Source organism: Lates calcarifer, linkage group LG4 (assembly GCF_001640805.2).
Source record: "Lates calcarifer isolate ASB-BC8 linkage group LG4, TLL_Latcal_v3, whole genome shotgun sequence".
In the NCBI taxonomy this organism is placed as follows: Eukaryota; Metazoa; Chordata; class Actinopteri; family Centropomidae; genus Lates; species Lates calcarifer.
In genome coordinates, this window is record NC_066836.1 from 16,780,081 (window position 1) to 16,798,673 (window position 18,593).

General features: G+C 39.1%; 2 protein-coding genes across 4 annotated transcripts; one reads left to right on the plus strand and one right to left on the minus strand.

The window, feature by feature from the left end:
* Positions 1 to 565: 565 nt before the first annotated feature.
* LOC108883698 (sodium- and chloride-dependent GABA transporter 2) lies at positions 566 to 7,378 on the minus strand. 3 transcript variants are annotated; one of them, XM_018677128.2, is made up of 16 exons: positions 7,209 to 7,378; positions 6,647 to 6,851; positions 6,403 to 6,537; positions 6,158 to 6,298; positions 5,914 to 5,998; positions 5,708 to 5,840; positions 5,455 to 5,589; positions 4,261 to 4,364; positions 4,032 to 4,156; positions 3,319 to 3,431; positions 3,088 to 3,225; positions 2,845 to 2,947; positions 2,291 to 2,391; positions 2,034 to 2,204; positions 1,532 to 1,696; positions 566 to 1,334 (listed from the first exon to the last, which is right to left on the minus strand). In XM_018677128.2, the coding sequence occupies exons 1-15, from the start codon at positions 7,326 to 7,328 to the stop codon at positions 1,556 to 1,558; spliced, it is 1,950 nt and encodes a 649-aa protein (XP_018532644.1). In that variant the 5' UTR covers positions 7,329 to 7,378; the 3' UTR covers positions 566 to 1,334; positions 1,532 to 1,555. The 3 variants fall into 3 exon arrangements, 2 of the variants coding, with proteins under 2 accessions (XP_018532644.1, XP_050926067.1); XR_007813050.1 differs by lacking the exons at positions 566 to 1,334; positions 2,291 to 2,391 and having other exon boundaries at positions 1,548 to 1,696; XM_051070110.1 differs by lacking the exons at positions 2,291 to 2,391; positions 2,845 to 2,947; positions 3,088 to 3,225.
* A 5,176-nt stretch (positions 7,379 to 12,554) lies between these two features.
* On the plus strand, positions 12,555 to 15,063 carry gadd45aa (growth arrest and DNA-damage-inducible, alpha, a). The gene is made up of 4 exons (XM_018677130.2): positions 12,555 to 12,727; positions 13,330 to 13,431; positions 13,623 to 13,848; positions 14,164 to 15,063. Exons 1-4 carry the CDS (start codon positions 12,678 to 12,680, stop codon positions 14,275 to 14,277), a joined length of 492 nt encoding a protein of 163 aa, XP_018532646.1. The 5' UTR covers positions 12,555 to 12,677; the 3' UTR covers positions 14,278 to 15,063.
* Positions 15,064 to 18,593: the final 3,530 nt, after the last annotated feature.

Consider the following 18,593-nt stretch of genomic DNA (forward strand, 5'->3'; position numbering starts at 1 on the left):
GGTAAATTAGACATGTGGTGGTGTGGTGGTCTGGTGTGATGATGAGGTGTTCAGGACTGGACTCCAGGGGTGTTTAAAGCTCCTTACAGTCAGGTTTGTATTTGAATCACACCCCGATCGCAAATGACGATCCTTTATGCAAGTATGTGGTTGATACCTTCAGAAGGGAGAGAGAGACCAATGGGAGAGGAGTGGCCCGCTGGTCACTCATCTGAAACTTAATCCATATCATTCATCGTCCACAGTGGTGTGTGTGTGTGTGTGTGTAAATATACACTTACTATAGGTTCTTATGGTGGTTACGTTTTCTTGAGCTAAACAGTTGAGTCGAGATAAAGTTAATAAATCATGTGCTTTGAGGTTACAAATTGGTCTTTTTGCTTGTTTGTACAGTCCACTGGCTCCACCCTCATCCTGAGTTACAGTCTTTGTCATTGTTTCACCTGTGAAGGCCCTTAGTCTCACAGTTTGAAGTGAATTCAGTGTCATTGTAAAAAAAAATGGCCCTGATGGAAAGATGTGATTGGTCCATAAGTGATAACATTTAGGATTCACTGCAGGATCCTTGTGTTGAAGAGAGGAGTTTTATTGGGTTCAGAAGTTGAAGGACAATGTGTTTTTCTGTCCTACTTCTACAAAGTGGACCACATCAGCATGAATTCATCTCAGAACATTTGACCACAATCTGCACAGTAGAGAAACACGGTGGAGCCACATGTAAAGATGAGATTCAAGCTGTGTGATGAAATACAACTTAAATTCAAGTTTCTGAATGAACTTTACAGTGCTGGTACTAAATACAGTCATCTGGGCATTAGTTACATTATATATTGGGAAACTGAACTGTCATTGTATTTATGAGTGTCAAACCTTTAAACCCTTTTACTGTTGTGGTTTTGAGCCCTAGCTAAATATATCATACATTTACAAAACAATCCCTTTCTGCCACTGTGGGAAGTGAGTAGTAATTACATATGAGTATAAAAACAAACAATATCACTTATAAGGTTGATTAACAAGCACTTATTTGAAAACTTAGGTCAGTTCAGAAACTCAAAAAATGTTTTTACCCAGAGGTAGAATAAGTTAACAAGTAAGTTTAGTTTTGTTTTTTTAAATACAAGGTAAATCAACTCACTTATGGTGATTATAACCCATGATATACAGAAAAATGCAGGAAGAAATGAACCAAAGGTAAAGAGGTCCTGCACTGTTTTGTTATCTTGTGTTGCACACTTGCACATTATCTGTGCTGTTCTTCACATGGAGACAATCAATGACAAACTGTAGCTCAGACCTGAGAGTCTTCATCTGGAGATCTAGATGTTCAGCCTCTATGATGATGGAGAAAAAAACAATTATTACTATACTATGCTATTACCATTCTATGTGTACTTTGAGTCTATGACTTTTAAAATGTCTAAGTATTATTTATTTTTTTCTGTTATAAATAAGCTAAGTTATCTCTATTCAGCAGCTCATTAGGAGGATTTCTAATAATTAACATATCACTATGGAAAATTACACTTACTGCACTGAATCACTGATGTCTCTGTTAGAGTTGACTCATCTCCAGGGCTTCTTTAGGTTTTTCAGTTAAAACACACAGCTCTGACTTGGAGCCATGTGTTTCAGCGTGAAGAGTCTTCTTTGCATTACAAAGGGCAGCTGCTGGAGTGCATAAAGTTTTCAGTCTCTGTAAAAAGACCAACATTTGCATATCACTTGCACTGTAACAGACTTCAAAACATTAAGAGTAAGAAAATAGTGCTTCAAACTCTAATTGTTCACATTTCAGTCAGCTAACATGAAACATTTTGTGAATACAGAGTATGTACAGTATAGAAATTGGGGATTGAGGGTGCTTTAGATATGTGTTGCTAAAGTGGTTTGCAGGCTTTGCTCTGTATAGGTTTGGTCAGAGACAGGTCAAGGAACTGATCTGCTAATGGTTACACAGATTTCCCTGAAATAACACAGGTCATTGTTAGCTTCCTCTTTGGCAGTAAGTCTTTGTGAATAACCACACTTACCTGTCTCATTGTTCCAGGGGTCACAGACATACCATAGAGAAACCACAGTGGAGTCAGGAGAACTGAAGAGAGCACAAGAAATATCCCAATAGCATATCCCCACCAGGGATACTGATAGGTGTTGTTATATTTCAGAGGGGTGAATTTGACCAAAGAGAAAAGTAAAATGCCCTATTAAAAAAAGAAAAGACAAGGAGATAACATCAAATGAACAGAATACATTAATACCATAAATACCATACCATACATTTACTTACAACACAGACAAATGGTGTCAAGAACTTCCAGCAATATTTCATATAAGATGAGGGGTGGTAGCCAATCATTTCCTTTATTTTGTTGTAATATGGATCCGCTCCTTGGAGAGATACACAGCCTGATTAACTTTTGAAGCATATGATTAAGCACTTTGCATCCATTTACATAACCTTTTCAGAATATTTGAGCATACAACAGGAATGATTTGGCCAGTATCAATCAGAAACATTTGAAAAGTGCGTCACATTATCAAACATTTCTAAATTTGTATAATTTGATTAAAACGACACTGACAACAGCACAACTAAAAAATATCATGTTAGTCCAAGTCTTATCCACATTGCCTAAAAGTTCCAAGCTTCTTTACATTTATAATTATAATTACGGAATAGTTAACAGCTACTTTAGGGGTCATCAATCAGTCAGGCCAAATATTCAGTAGCCTATTGGTGGTGGATTATTTGATATACTATACTTTAAAATCTACATTATTGAAGTACATATGTCACTTCCACTTCTGATTGTCCTTAAATGAAATTATTTTGTTGCTCACCAAATATCCATCCCACACAAATGGACTCCAAAATGGCGAAAAACATGATTGGCATTCCACTGCAAGCATAGTAGTCAAACAGCAGAAACACATAAAGTCCTCCCTATGGCACACAACAGAGAAGAAAAAGAGAAAACAGATAAAATATGTCTTTCTCTGTCTCAAACATATTTGAGACAGAGAAAGAAAAGAAAGACACTGGCAGACTGACTAATTACACAGCTTGAAACAAACAAACTTTACCTCAGTCACCATTAACAGGCCAATCACAAAGGACACACCACAGAGGACCAGCAGAAGCAATTTACGTCGGTGACCAGTGAAAAAGAAGGATGGATATATATCTGATATGGATGTGACCAGACCTTCCAGATACACAAACTGTGGGTAAAAAAGGTGGTATCATTCAAAGCACAAGAACCATTGGCCTTATAAAGTAATGTTACAAAAGTCTATACTCTCTCTGATATTTACTTCACTATCCACTCCAAGAAAGATTATCATGATGAAGAAGAAGGCAGCCCAGAGCTGGGGTAAAGGCATCATGGCTACTGCTTGAGGGTAGGCAATGAATGCCAGGCCGGGTCCTGCAGGTGGTACAAAACAAACACCAAAATAGATAAAACCTAGACATACTTATAGTAGTAGGCAAATTCTGATCCTAGCATCAGACCTTGTCAACTAGACGTGGCCAGAATCCTATCCCTGACTTCCTGTCCTCTACACCTCCTTGCTGTGTCTCTCTCAATTCTATTTCAGAGGTATTTGAAGGCCTTGTGTTGCTTCATACTTAAATGTCAATGGAAGTAAAAGAATTTACATCTTGAGATCTGTTGCACAAGAACTACTGTGTGTGACCTCATTAGATTAGCAGCTAAAAAGTCGTATTTTTCTCAGGAGTCGGTAGAGACCAAAAACAGAGCTAAAAAAAAATAATACTGGACTTACATCACCTGGCACCACACAGCACTGTGAGGACCCACATACCATTTGGGGACCAAAATCCAAATTTTGATTTTAACCAATTTTATGGTTTGGATTAAAACTTTGAGACTCAGTCAGTGAAGGTAATTAATTTTTTTTTAACAGGTACAAATGTTGGTGTATACAGTCTATATTATTTACTATTTTTCATAGCAGTATGTTAAAGCTTTTATACAATGAAGCAATTGCAAACCATTCTTTACCTGATTCAGCCACCACTGCAATGTCAACACCCAACTCATGTGACATGAAGCCAAGGACAGAGAAGACTGCAAAGCCAGCGACAAAGCTGGTTAAACTGTTTAGTGTGCACAAGGCAAAAGTGTCTCTGGAATCAAAAAAGATGATTATGAACTGTATCCTGCATCACAGGAACAATAGAATAGGCATAAAAAGTAAATACACAGAAATGTTGATATTTATTTTCCATACTTGTAGCAGTTGTTGTTGTATTTATTGTAGCTTCCCAAAGCTGGCAAACAGCCTGAGCAGACAGCGTAGGAGAATAATATCTGGCTTCCAGCATCCATCCACACCTTAAAACAGTAAAATTAGTTCTAACTGTTATATCTCTTTAAAGAATCATTTATTTATTTGATTCTTCACATTTCTGTTCATTATGCATGACAGGGGGTTCAGTGATTCTCTGTGCCTCAGTGCATAATGATCTCTAATGCTAAATTGAAAACAAAGCATGTCTAAATGTCCTGCCAAAGTCCCCAGAAACCTTACAGGACTTGAAAGCGATTTTGGCACAGTGGCTACTTTTGGTATTGCAGGACATGTGAAGCGCATTGGCCCCAAGGAGGAAGAAGTCCTGAATGCACATGCTCTCAACTATCTCAGTCAGAAGAGCACTGGAGAACTCATGTTCTACGGGTCCAAAAATGTGGAAGCCCAAGGAAGCCAGAAAACCTTTTTCATCATATGCACCCAATAACCTACTTTTATTGGAATGAATGGGGCGATCTTTGTAACACTGTATCTAGTTATCTTCTTGCATCCATAATCCTGGCCAGTACTGTGTGGCTACTTTTGCAGCATCGGCAGTTGTTGTGGACTTACTGAGTACATCTTTTTTTTTTTTAATAAAAACATCAGCATCTCTCATCTGCAACAGGTTCCATGTTGTATGAAGGCATTCCTTTTCAACTTTAAGCCCCTACACAGCCAACTGAAAGCATCTGTAGTCTAATTAAAGGATAAGGCTTCAGTAGAAACAAATGGAATTGGACAGGCTGGGGACATCAGAACATATTAAGAGATGGGTCAACACATTATTGGTTGTGGTCTTTTCATTTGATATTTTGATAATTATGTAAATAACACCACACTTAATCTTTAAGTCTCTAAGTGTGTTAAAGTTTGATTCCACAAGCTACATCCAGAATGGTTTTTCAGATCACACTTCACACTTCACAGATATATTTTATAGTTTGTGTGTGCACATTAACATGGTTGGTTATACTGTATACCAGTGTTCTATACTGTTAACAGCTGCTTCATTTAAAGGAACACTACACATTAATCAGCATCTCTGTTTGGGACAACACCAAAGTTAGCCACATAGTTTTATGCACAGTGTGTCACTTAGACATCTATTCATCACTCACACATAAACCTTACCTGAGGATCAGCCAAACGGGTATGATCAGGAGAAAGATAAAATCGAATACCATCTTCAGCTCCTGGTAACGTCAGACCACGGATCAGCAATGCAACCAACATCACATAAGGAAAGGTGGCAGTGAAGTAGACAATCTGAGAGAGAAGTACCAGCACATTCAGTGTATTCAGTCCTGGTTAATTTTCACATCAAGATTTTGGTCTTCATAAGCCTCATGGATTTTCATTAGTAGGATAAATGCTAACATCTCACCTTCCCTGACGTCTTGACTCCTTTCCAGATACAAAAGTAACAGATAATCCAGCTCAGCAGGAGACACCCAGCCAGGTCCCACCGGATGCGACCCACCTCTTCAATTCCAGCAGACAAACCCAGAACTCTCCTCCTGAGGAAGAAGAAAATTTTGTCAGGGGACATTTTTGCGACTCAAAAACAGTATCAATAATATGATTACTTACTGCCAGAATTCTTTGACTGAAGATGTTGCATTCTTATTCATGTAGCCATAAAATGAACCATTCTGACCAAAATCAATGCACGTCTCTTGCAGTGGAAGAGTAAAAAGTAACAGGTTAGAATGGCTAGAAGCTGTAGTGCATTTGTATGAAAAAAAAGAATGCATTTACCTTTCCTGAAATAAACACTACACATGGTTTATCACCATTGACTGCAATTCTATACCTACATAACACAGATGTGTACCTGTGTTCCAGGTGTTGTTACAGCTGGCCCAGGGGAGTTCAGTGTTGAAGGAGGAGAAGAGGTAGAGGAAGGCCCAAGCCAGGATGACGATATAATACATCACAGTGTAAAGCATAATAATTTGATTGCCATAGCCTAAACCTGTAAACAATAATATGATCAAATAAGGTACAAACACAGGTAGTGCAACAAATATTTCAAATACTAAATGCTCTATATTTAATATGTAGCTAAGCCAGAGGTACCTCCAAATAAAGGACATATTTCCCTCCAACATGTGATTGCACCCTGACCAGTTAACTGTCCCAGAGACACCTCCAGAAAGAAGAGGGGGATTCCACACGTGAACAGGATCAAAACATACGGGACCAAGAAAACTCCTAAAGGGAGAAATTAGCAAAGTATTATAGCAAATACAAATAAAAATGTTTAATATAATTCATCTAACCTTCTGCTATGTAGCACTGTCAACTGAAATTATTCTCTTACCACCTCCATTTTTGAAGCACAGATATGGAAACCTCCAAACGTTGCCCAGACCAATGATTTCTCCAATTACTGCTAAAATGAACTCCCTCTTGTTGGCCCACTGGCCTCTCTTGCACTTTGCTGTAGGATGATTTGGACTGTTTTCATCTTTCATCAGATTCTTCTCTGGAACAGTTGCTGGCTCCATCAGGACTGGTCCACTGTGCTGAAATATGAGGGAGGAGAAATAAGTCATGTTTAGTTGATCTTAATTCCAACAATTAAGAAATCTGAAACTGCAGTGAAAATTTCCATCAAATGAGGAAGCATCCATCCAGTAATATAAATGTTACAATTTTGTTTTTGATGCATTCTTTCTCAGGCCTTATCTAACTTACACTAGATCTCTCCCTTCTCAAAATCCTCTCAAATATAAGTTTTATTTCATTTACAACTACACTAACTGAACTCATTCCAAGTGCTAATAAAATTCACTAAAGGAAATAATAATCAACTGAATCCTTACTTCCTACACCACATACACTATAATATAACATTTTGTAATGTGCTAAATTAAACGTACCTTAATGTCCTTTAACTGCTTCACTAAGGTTTGATGACCCACAGGGTGTAATCCTAAAACAATGGCAGAAAAAATCTTTCCCACTGTTTTTTTATCAAGTAAGACTTTGCACCAGTGCATTGAAATTACAGCTCTCTCTGCACACCAACTCTCACATATGGACTGTTGTGGTTGTGGTTGATGTAAAGAATAAGTTACTGGGTGTGACTGAAAATGACTCCATGCTCATTGGTCAATAGGGCCCTGATGCCACAGTTGAGACCACAGATAACTCGCAAGCTGTTATGCAAACCAGTTTTTAACAGTTATTTCAAAATGGCTGAGGAGGGCATCCTTCTTCTACGCCTCCTTCTACTACTCTACATTACCTACATTACATTACACTGCTATTATATATATATATATATATATATATATATATATATATATATATATATATATATATATATATGTACACACATGATTTTATTCTTTTTTTTAAATAACTGTGGTGTTGCTTGGAGTAATTTTGAAGCATCAAAAAGAGCATATTGCTCAGTCCATCTTTCATCAAGTCTCAACATCACAGTTGAAGTTAAATAAATGTGCTATTTATGCAGACTCTCTCTTGTTGAGAGAGTCTAATACACTCCCTAAACTGACACAGCTCTGTGGTTGTGTCAGTCCTCGGTGACCTTGCCTTCCTACAAAGGCAAGGCAAAACTAATCTAATCATCTAAAAAGTAATTAATGCTCTTTAATCACTGTAATAAAATGCTTGCTCCTTTTTCTTTTTCTTCCTTTTTTCTTTATAAGAATACTTCTGGTAAAGCCAAAATGACAGCTGGTTGGAAATTATTATTATTTCTGGTCTTGTGCTAATGTAGGGTTCACTTGGGGCTTCTTAGCTACCCAGAATGGACATGGTGATGGAATATGGCTCCATCCACATGACTGTATGACCTTCGCAGAACTACAGTGGGCATGAGGGACGTTAAGGGCTCCTGGGAAGTCCTGATGGTCATGCCTAACCACAGCAAAGGAACACCAGAGCAACAGAGTAGGTAAGAAAAGAAACAATTGTTTTTGTGATTGTTAAAGGGCCAAATCAGGTAGACGGTTAAATTACATTCAAACGTCAATAATATCAATTGCAATTCAGTCCTTATTAGAAACACATTTTCATGGAGATTGTGAACAGTGTAAATGATGTGTTTAACCTGTGTCACAGTGTCAGTCTAAACAAGGTCAAGGTTATTCTTATCTGCTTTCCAACCCAGCCCCTGTTAAACTAGGTAACAATAGAGAACCAATCATTCTAACACTTAAAAAAAAAAAACTTTTTCTAATAGTTCTAGTAGCCAGTAGTAGTGGGTGATATTTTACAATAGCAATGTATCAAGCAACAATGCAAAAATAATGTGAGTGATCAGTCCTGAATCTACAGAGTTATCAGCTGAATCTGCAGCTCCTCTCTGCTTCACAGAGCTTTACAGTCAGTTTCAGCTCATTGTTTTGCTCTCTGGACCATAGCTTTACTGTTTTGGTTTTCTATCAAATGAATGATAATGTTGCTGCTGTAACTGCTGGATGTCTAAATCAGCAGCTGTTTGCTAACAAGTTTGTCTCATTAGTTTAGAAGGTGGTAATATGCCAGTTTGGTTCACTACTTGTTTTGGCTGTCCCCAAGTGGCCAAAGGTAGGTATGACAAAGTAACTGTCAAACTTGTCAACAAAGACGCACACACAAAACTTTGTTATAGTTTTGTGGTCTTGGAACAAAAACCTTCCTTACCCACTGTGAAGACATGATTATATTTTAAAGTCACTCTTGTGAGTTATATTGTGGGCCACAGGAAGACTAGCAGAGGGCTACCACATTGTTGATCCCTGCATTCAATGGGCTAGAGACATTCTGGTAAGTTCATCAGAAACACAAAGGAGTTTTTTTGTTTTTTTCCAGTGATGACAGATAAAATGAGAAAGAATAACTGAGAAAGAATTGACAAGTGGCAGTAGATAGATAACCTCGCTGACAGATGTGGGCAGCTGCATTACATACAGGGAGATGTTAGGAGATGGGAGGAGATGTTACATAAGCCTTTAACTGGACTGAGATGAGGTCCTGTGGATGTGAGTGCATGGAGAAAAAAATCTTAAACAAATATTTATACAAAAAAATCTCTCACCATAGCAAGGTAAGGGTGGGCATGGCAGTTTTAGAAAGGTAAACACGTTGCTTTGCAGGACACCCCAGATATACTTCCAATGCATATGTCCTTTTTTTTAGTTAAAGTTATATTTACAGAAAAACAAATAGTCCATTAGTTCAGACATAATGTGTGTATACTTTGTAGAGGGACTACAACAAAACTATTTGACAAAATAATAACAACATGACAACCCATCATACCAAAAACCAGAAATAAGATAAAGAAAATGTATTAATTTAGAGTGACAGCTCCTTAATACCAAATACCTACAAATAGGTGAATCAGTTGCACAAGAAGTGGCAGCACAACCTAAACTACTGTCCAAATACTAAACCAGAGTGTGATTAATTGCAGATCCAGATCCTTGTTCCATTGTCATGATGCCTGACGCCAGCTCTGAGCTTCATTCTTCATCATGGCTGTGCTTCTTGGAGTGAACGGTCAAATGAGATTTAGCTATAAAATGGTCTTTAATAGACTGGATTTGAATTCAAGAGATATTTTTAAGAGATTGTTTAAATAGATAATATTGGTTGCTTATTTTCTAAATTGTATTTGTTCTCTTCACAGTGTGCACAACTTCTCTCACTGATGAAGTTTGTGCCTTAAGTACAACACCTGTAATCACAGAGGGGTTATGCTCTTGGGATATTCTTTGTTTTCTCCTCAACTTTTCTAATTCCTCTGAAGGTGTTTAACATTTTGATTCTGAGACTGTTGCGCATTCTGAAATCAACATATCGTGAGTTTGCTGACACTTTTAGTCTTTAAGGTAATATTCATATCAAGATAAATCTGTTCACACTTTACCAAAGTAAAAAAATAATAAATAAACTAAAATAATAATAACAGACCATTCTGGTATAAATATCAGGAGGTGTATTAACGACGCTGTAAAATAAAACATCTCCCTTTGATAGCAGTAGTTTCTCCTACAGCACGTGACTATTGTTTGCCCCTGTGTGACCTCATTCGTTTACATTTATGTGTATATATTCATGTACATACCATATGTGTGTATGCACATTAAGCTCAATGCACTTGTGTGTGTTTGTGATGATTTTTCTTGAGGTACTGTATGTGCAATGTTTATTATGATAACAAATTTCCCCTCAGACAATAAAGACAGTCATCAGTCACCCAGCTGACCTTTATCCGTCCAGCTGCCCTGAGCACACTGACCTATATTTCCTTATCTCCCACAAGTTTTTAGTGCTTTCCAAACAGACATTGCTTGGTTCCTTTGAGTTTGACTTTTATTTTCTTCTTCATTTCTTTTCCAAGGCCTTCTGGAGTTGTCCCTCATTTGTCTCACTATAGAGAAATCATCTGTTAGAATGATGCAATGAATGGTCATACAGTGCATGTGTGTGAGGTGCACTAGTGCTGCCTCTTACAAGAGGGTCCAGTACAATCTTTTATTCAGTTTCATCACCTGCCACCATGAGATAAACATGTCAGTTAAATACGGTTTAAAAACAGTCTATATAATGTTGACAACCGCAGAGTAAGACTAAATAGTTAACATGGTTAATGGTTGTAATGAAAATCAACTGAAGAAAGAATCATGTAGTCTAATACCCTGAGGCAGACTGTATTACAGCCAAGGAGCCCAGACAGCAAACACTGTGCACAAAGAGAAAACTTCTGTCATGTTAAATGCTCTGTGCAATCTATTATTGACACAGTTCTGAGTTCTGACTGCAGCCACCAGGGAGCAGCATCACACTCCTTTTTAACACAATTTGCCCCCTCTCAAACCCACCCCATCATATTAGTGTATGACAGTGATGTGAACTGCCTTCTCTGAGGCTTCTTCTCTTAGCTGCAGCCCTGATCTATTGTCTAGACAATCATGAGACACTTACAGAAACAAGGAAACAAAAAGAAAATCAAACACTGACAAATGTTGTTGAAGTTCCACAGAAAGTACAGTTGTACATGGTGTCAGTTGTATCACATTTATAGAATGCAACAAAACTTCCTTGATAAACATATTTATAAAATTCATAACTATTGCAAAACTAGATTTGTTCACCAGTGATTACTTTTTGGATTTCAAACTGCTTTATAAATCTGCAGTGTCATAAAGTAAAATCTCATAAGACAAGTTGTTAATTGTGCAACTGGTATGAAATAATTGTTAGTGTAGTCATTTGATGCAAAGCTAATAATAACTGCTGATATCTAGACACATAACACTGTGCCCTCCACCTAATTAGTCACTCAAGTGCTATTTTTGTATTTATTTGTCACTGCAATTTCCTTACCTCCTTATTTTATTTATGACTATTACTACTAATAATAATAAATAAAATGTATAATTATGGTCTTGTGTGTACAGTTCATTGTTATATATGATATTTTATTAACCGGTTACGTCTCTGTAAAGTTTTTTAAACTTCACATCTGTACTGGCCTTCTGCTGCTGAGACTCTTGAATTTCCCTGCATGTAATCGTTAGACGGGATTACTATGGACCACACGAAATGAGATGAAGTTTGGTTGGGATTGGCTCCAAACTCCTGCCGTTCTCGCGCCAGTCCTTTGGATCTCGCGCGCGGTTTCGGTAGGTTTTCGCACGCTCCCCGGCGGACCAATCACAGGGCAGTTTTCCTGAGAAGCGTCCCGTTGCTATGCAGCTGTCCTGATACCAGTCCTGGCCTTGGCCGGCAGAGAGGGTGAGTCCTGCAACACATTACTCATTCATTACTTTATTAAGTACTTTCTGGAAACAGCGATTCATTCACTTCTCAGAGACACATGTTAAATGTAGATTCTCGTTTGTCGTCAGGTTGTTCTTAAATTGCCTGAAATCATCGTTGCAGTCAAATTAAATGTGTTTTTGTGTGCAAGAACTATGAGACTGGTCTGTCTGTACTAAAATGAACGCTACAGATGTGCACAAGTTAGTTTAAAATAGCAATACTTGTGTTGCAGCCAGGCTACAGAATATATATATCTGTTTTTGTCCAAATGCCAGCCGTCAGCTGCAGTTACGGTAGTAACCCGGTTGGAGACAGACACGCCCGGTGCCGTGTCTCTGTCCAATCCCATTTTGAGAGCACGCCCGAAAAATTAGCATACGACCAATGATCACAGCTATGCAAATGTTCGCCTGACTCGCATTGTCCCAGACGGTTTTAATGTGAAGTTGCCAGATTTATCTCTCACTTGCAGCATAGTGGACTAAAGATAAACAAGTGTGTCAAGTCGAGAAGATACCGGGATAACTCGCAAGTACTGTACTGTCTGCTCTAAGGTGGATTTGGATTTTATGTACAACATGACATTTGAGGAACTAAGTGGAGATTATTCTCAAGAAAGGTAAATATACGGATTATGACTACTTTTATCTTAACGTAACGTCGATGCATATTTATCGTCACCAGTGTCAACATGCTCCACGGATAATTGCCACCACAGTATTGTTTGTGTGCAACAATTTTACATGCAATAAATAGATTAATGCACGGTAGAGGTGATTTAAGAACCATTTCTGTTGTAATCACTAACTTACAGCGTCCTTACAGCTAGTTATATATATTAAAACACAGCGTTTGAAGTGGTAACTGTTGTGTTGAGACTGAGTCGTGACACGGACTCCCCACTTCTCCATAAGTAGGTTAGCTAACACGACGCTGCAACCTGGACGTAGGTGAACGAAAACTATCAGAAAAGTTAACACGGCAGTCTTAAATATGCCTTTTCAATCCCTTACAGCTGTTAAAGCGATTTTAACCGTAAGACTGATTGAATCATTTAGCTTTTTACCGTGGCGAAACCAGCTTGTGCACATCTGTCAGTTGCGACTGAAGCGGAGCCGGGTGGTTAGCTAGGTGTCCGGCTAACGTTAGCAAGATAATGGACGGTGGAAAGTTTTTGTTGTTGCGAGGTTAACGTCAAATTTCTTTGTCTCCGTGTTGCAGAATGGATTCAGTGGCGAAAGCTTTAGAAGAAGTCCTCACCTCTGCGTTACCGCAGGGCTGCATTACAGTCGGTGTGTACGAGGCTGCCAAATCACTCAATGTGTAAGTACAATTTTATTTTATATCGGCTAACACTGAGTTACTGACCTACTGACAGTTGTAACACATCTCCAACCGTACTGAACAGATATGTATATTTTTGCCTGATTTGCTCATGTATAGCAGGACATGTACTGTGGTTTGTTATAAATATAAATAGACTAAGAGCATCTGTTTTTCCCTTTCCTCCTCAGAGACCCTGATAATGTGGTTTTGTGCATCCTGGCCACTGATGACGAAGATGTGAAAGATGTGGCTCTGCAGATCCACTTTACCCTCATTCAGGCCTTCTGCTGTGAGAATGACATCAACATCCTCAGAGTCAACAACACCAGGCGCCTGGCAGAAATACTGGGTGGAGGAGGAGGTGGGAAACAGAACGGGGGTGAACCTATGGACCTACACTGTGTCCTGGTCACTGTAAGTATCTTTTCTCATCAAACCATATGTTTAATAGATATATGAATGTTGCAGTGTTGTGATTTTACACACAGTGTTGAGGCAAATGCACGTGAGTGAAACTCTTATTCAAGGGAGAACTTGCCAGTACTTGTTCTTGTGCATCTGGTAAACATGTACATGACTCCTCCCTCATATGACTCCTGAGGAATTTCAGTAGAAGGAAATACCCTGTATATGCATGCACCCACACACACACACAGGGGCTGTTTTTAAGGTGGGGTACTAGTATAAATAAATTAAAATAATTTATTCTCTTTCTGTCTGTATTTTCAGAGCCCACATTCTACATCATGGAAGGACCCTGCCCTGAGCAAAGTGAACCGATTCTGCAGAGAGAGCCGCTGCATGGACCAGTGGGTACCTATCATCAACCTGCCTGAACGATGAACTGTTAGCTGCAAAAACCTGCAAAAGGACTTTTTTATCAGCACAGAAAGAGCGGTGTGAACCCTGATGGACATATTACCACCCAGAGATCAAATTCCAAAGCACTGCTGATGGGCAATGAAAATTTTGGAGGAGAATAAAAAGCTGCTGTCTACATGGGATGTATTTAAAAGAAGAAAAAAAAGGCAGGGGGATGGACTTCCACTGTGGACAGGACTGTTTGGAGTTGCGTCTGTCAGCCTTTGCAACCGTGATGAGACGGCGAGGCACTTGTATCGTCATGAGGTGGAAAATTGAAAAGATTGAAAAAAGCGTGTGTGCTTTTTAATGTGAAGCTGGACACTGAACAGAAGGATTATATGATGTATTTGTTTGGTAAAGCCTCTGTGACGAGTTAGAAAAGTGGGGAGAAACCAGAACATGGAGCTGTTGAGTGGACCAAGGCCTCGGCCTCTCTCTGCAGAAACAAAGCACTTGTTGAAACACTGGACCTTTTTGCAATTTCACTTATTTGATTCAAATTGTTAATGTTGATGTTGATGCCATTGTCATAATTTAAAAAGGGAAGGGCTACACATCCAGTGAGGACATTCTGTGTATTTAGTGTTTCCTATACCAGCTGGTTTTTGCCACAAGTAAAATAGTTCTTTTGTTACAATTTTAAGTTATTTCTAATGATTATTTAAATGTATTTATGTTTCATTTTTTACCTTAACTATTTGCAAAGTCTGAATACAACACACACATATGTATTGCTGTCAATAAAAAGTATTTTTGGAGCCAGAACTGCATGTGTTTTGCTTTTTATTTATTCTTTTTTTTTCATTTCTGGAAATTTTAGCTAAGCTGAGCTGGATTCTGACCTTTAGCAGTTGCAGTTGTAAAAGAAGAGTCACGTGCGGATCACAGGGGTCATGTTGGCCTCTGTGGCCTCAGTGCCATCTCTGAGCTAAAGAGAACAATAATCCTCACCGCTCTCTCCCTGCACAGGCTTCTGCCTCTGTCAGCAGGAACATGTTCATTCATCCAAACAGGTCCCCTTTTCACCAATTCTCAGTAATTTGTTGGGCTGTTTAGTTTACGTTTTCACCAGCTGACTTCCTAGAAAAGAGCATGTGACAATTATATGCTGCACAGTTAAATAGGGACTGCAGTCCATATTCTACATATAGCATTACAAAGAATATTCACAATAAATGAGTTATGTGTATCATTCAGACAGGGAGGTTACATGAGGTGTTTTCATGCTGTTTGTGTTGCCAACTCTCTCTGCCCTTGGGACCAGAATACGCTCACAATGGAGCACATGACTGGAGCTGCTTGGAAAATTTTGAGGGGAGGCAGTGGCAGGCAATCTGTTGTGCAAGAGACGGTTTAAACACTCCCCTGCTCTCCTCTCTTTTTCTGTGTCTCGCACGCAGGTGGTTTCTCTGGAGTTGAATGTCAGTGATGTCACTGGGTTGATGTAAGGCAGGCAATCCCCTCTGAAAGTGCAGAGTCATGGTCACGAGAAGAGAGGAGGCAGGAGGCCGTCCTTGAGTTTCACAATCCACTCCAGCCTTTCATGTGAGACAGAGAATGTGACCCTATTTAATATTAGTAAACGTAATGCTTCATAAAACTCTCATACAGATAACATCAAAAATTATTCTGAAATCTTGCATTATTTATCTGTAATGTGCCCTTCAGTTAGTCACATGGTTCATAGTATTTGTGTTGCACGTGGGTTTTTTTCCAGGTACTCCAGTTTCCTTTCACAGTCCATGTAGGTTAGGATAAGCAGGAAAAGCAAACAATGGATAAAAATGGCTAGATGGATGGTCACAGCACTGTGTATCCCTGGTATAGACTGAGAATCTCACTCAGCGACACTTGAGCAGGTTGGTCTCCCTACTCACTACATTACCCAGAAGCCTCAACTACATATATTAATAATAATAAGTGAAGCTAAATGCACTAAACTGTATATTTCCCTGCTAAAACTACTGTGCTAAATTAAACATAATCAGGTTTAATAGATTGACTGTGTGAGGTCAATATGTGTACCTTGATGTAACACACACGCAGTGCTTATTAATCTATATAATGCAATAACTTAAAGGACGCACAGTATTTTGAATAAACACGGATACACTCTTGCATGATGTGAAAATTATTACAAAGCACTTAGAGCAGCTCATAAGTCGAACCTGAACCAAAGTGTTCCCCTGGCCTAGAAAAGCTCCTCAGGCCCCTGTGGTTTCACTTGGCACTGTGTGAAAGGTTGTCTGGCTTGTGACTCCGGGGTGTGACGCTAACTGATGTAATGTGGCATTGTTGTGATCGAAGGGAAAAGGTTATTTTAAGATCAGTGCAGGAGACAGGCTGATGTAAGTGTTGTGAAGCCACGTCGACCTTCCAGTGAAGTCAGGCCAAAAAAGGTTGAGGTTTGTACATCGTCATTAGTGTCTGTGTGCTGTATTGTAGGTCAGAGTTCAGGAAGAGGTATTATCTAGGTGTTACTAAAATAGCATTTGATGATCTGATAAGTCACTTTGAAATGTTATATATGGTGCAAACTGGGAAAACACTGCATAAGCGAGCGGTATAATGTATACAGAATTGTATTATACTTGCTCATGGTCCTGAAGATTAAGAGCATAGAGAGATCAGTGCACTGTTTACGGTGGGTAGGAAAAGGTCAACATCAGGTCAAGATAACACTACTGCAGAACTGAGGGAAAATCAACCATGAAAATATATACTCAGTCATCTTTGTATTAGGTACACCTAGCTAAAACTAATACAGTCTAATAAATCCTTCAGGGAGGTGTTGATTCTACTTTATGGTCATTTTAGAGGCTGGGGTTTGTGGTGCTCTTGAATTATGCTGTGTCATACAGAGAGGTGTTTCCAATATTATGTCCAAGGTAGAGTGAATAATCTTAACACATCCCAAAACTGAACATTGTAACCTTCATGAGGGTAGGATGTACTGTAGGACTGCTTTACTAGACTACCCACTAACGTAATTCACTGAGCACTACATCTTTGCAGAACTACAATTCACATTTTATGGTGGAATTTCCCATAAACTTTGAAATTCATAGCTGCAAAAAGGACAAAAGTATCCAGATCCTTTACTTTAGTAACAATGGCAGTGTTGTAAAAATACTTGGTAAATGTCCAAGTATCACTAGAAAAAAATCTTAGTATAGCCTTAAAAATTCATTCATTCATTTATCCATTATCCATACGGTGAGAGGCATGGTGCACGCTGGACAGATCGCCAGTCCATCGCCAACACATATACACAAACACGGGCGACTTAGAGTCACCAATTAACATGCATGTCTTTGGACTGTGGGAGTAAGCCGGAGTACCCAGAGAGAACTCACAGGTTCTTCAGGTTCTCTCCTCGAAGTTTTGCTGAGGGATCTTAGATCTTTATCGTTCTTACTAATACCTGGTGACCTCAGGTAGATCTCAGCGTAGTTTGGCACACCTCCAACCTGAATCTGTGCATGAGCATAAGTGACAGCATAACTAACAAAATGTATGTATGTGTGTGTGTGTGTGCAGGGGCTTTAATATATAATAAGGCATCATATTCTATGATTTTAATGTAAAGTTAAAGTAAATAGTAACTTTAGTATGAAAGTATGAAAAATATATCAAGTGGAGTAAAAAGTGTAATATTTCTGTCTTAAATGTAATGCAGTAGTAGAAGTATAAAGTAGCATAAATTGGAAATGTGCACGTAGAAGTATCTATGACTTGTTCTTTCCACAGGTTCGATAATCAGTTGTGTGTATTTCAATGAGCAGCTGGGCCTGCCAGAGGACCAGAGGTGCCACTGCACTACCGCTCCATCAGCCCACACCCTCCACCCACCATCCTCACCCTCCGGTCCTCCCTCCCTCCCCTTCCTCTCCCCCACATCAGCACATTCCAACACTCTGACACTGTAACTGCCAGGACAGATTTTCACAGTGAGGCACATGGTCAGTGAGCCAGCCGCTGGCTGCACGCCCCCCACCCCACCCCATGATTCTCACATTGCTGCACAATGACAAACTGGGATTACTGCAGAGGCTGTGCCCTGGTGGCCTTCAAGGGCATTCATGCTTACAGAGAATATCCAGGCAGTCTGTGTCATATTGGTGTATAACAAGAGTTCCACTGGGGAGGTGAGCATGCATTGTGATTGAATTCACTGTGTGTGCTGTATTTGGCATTCAGTGAAGGTGTTCTTCAGTCTACACAATGCTGATGCACCTGGTTTTTCCTGCAGCGACATTTGATATTTCAAGAAAAAGAGTTGGAGCCGTGAGAAA

Excerpts from the sequence above, each read along its gene's own strand:
- LOC108883698 (XM_018677128.2), bottom strand. The coding sequence starts at position 7,328 with ATGCACTGGTGCAAAGTCTTACTTGATAAAAAAACAGTGGGAAAGATT. Across the intron at positions 5,841-5,913 it reads TCAGTCAAAGAATTCTGGCA|GAGGAGAGTTCTGGGTTTGT; the intron begins GTAAGTAATCAT and ends CTTCTTCCTCAG. Across the intron at positions 3,432-4,031 it reads TGCAGTGGTGGCTGAATCAG|GACCCGGCCTGGCATTCATT; the intron begins GTAAAGAATGGT and ends TACCACCTGCAG.
- gadd45aa (XM_018677130.2), top strand. The coding sequence starts at position 12,678 with ATGTACAACATGACATTTGAGGAACTAAGTGGAGATTATTCTCAAGAA. Across the intron at positions 13,432-13,622 it reads GCTGCCAAATCACTCAATGT|AGACCCTGATAATGTGGTTT; the intron begins GTAAGTACAATT and ends TTTCCTCCTCAG. Across the intron at positions 13,849-14,163 it reads TACACTGTGTCCTGGTCACT|AGCCCACATTCTACATCATG; the intron begins GTAAGTATCTTT and ends CTGTATTTTCAG.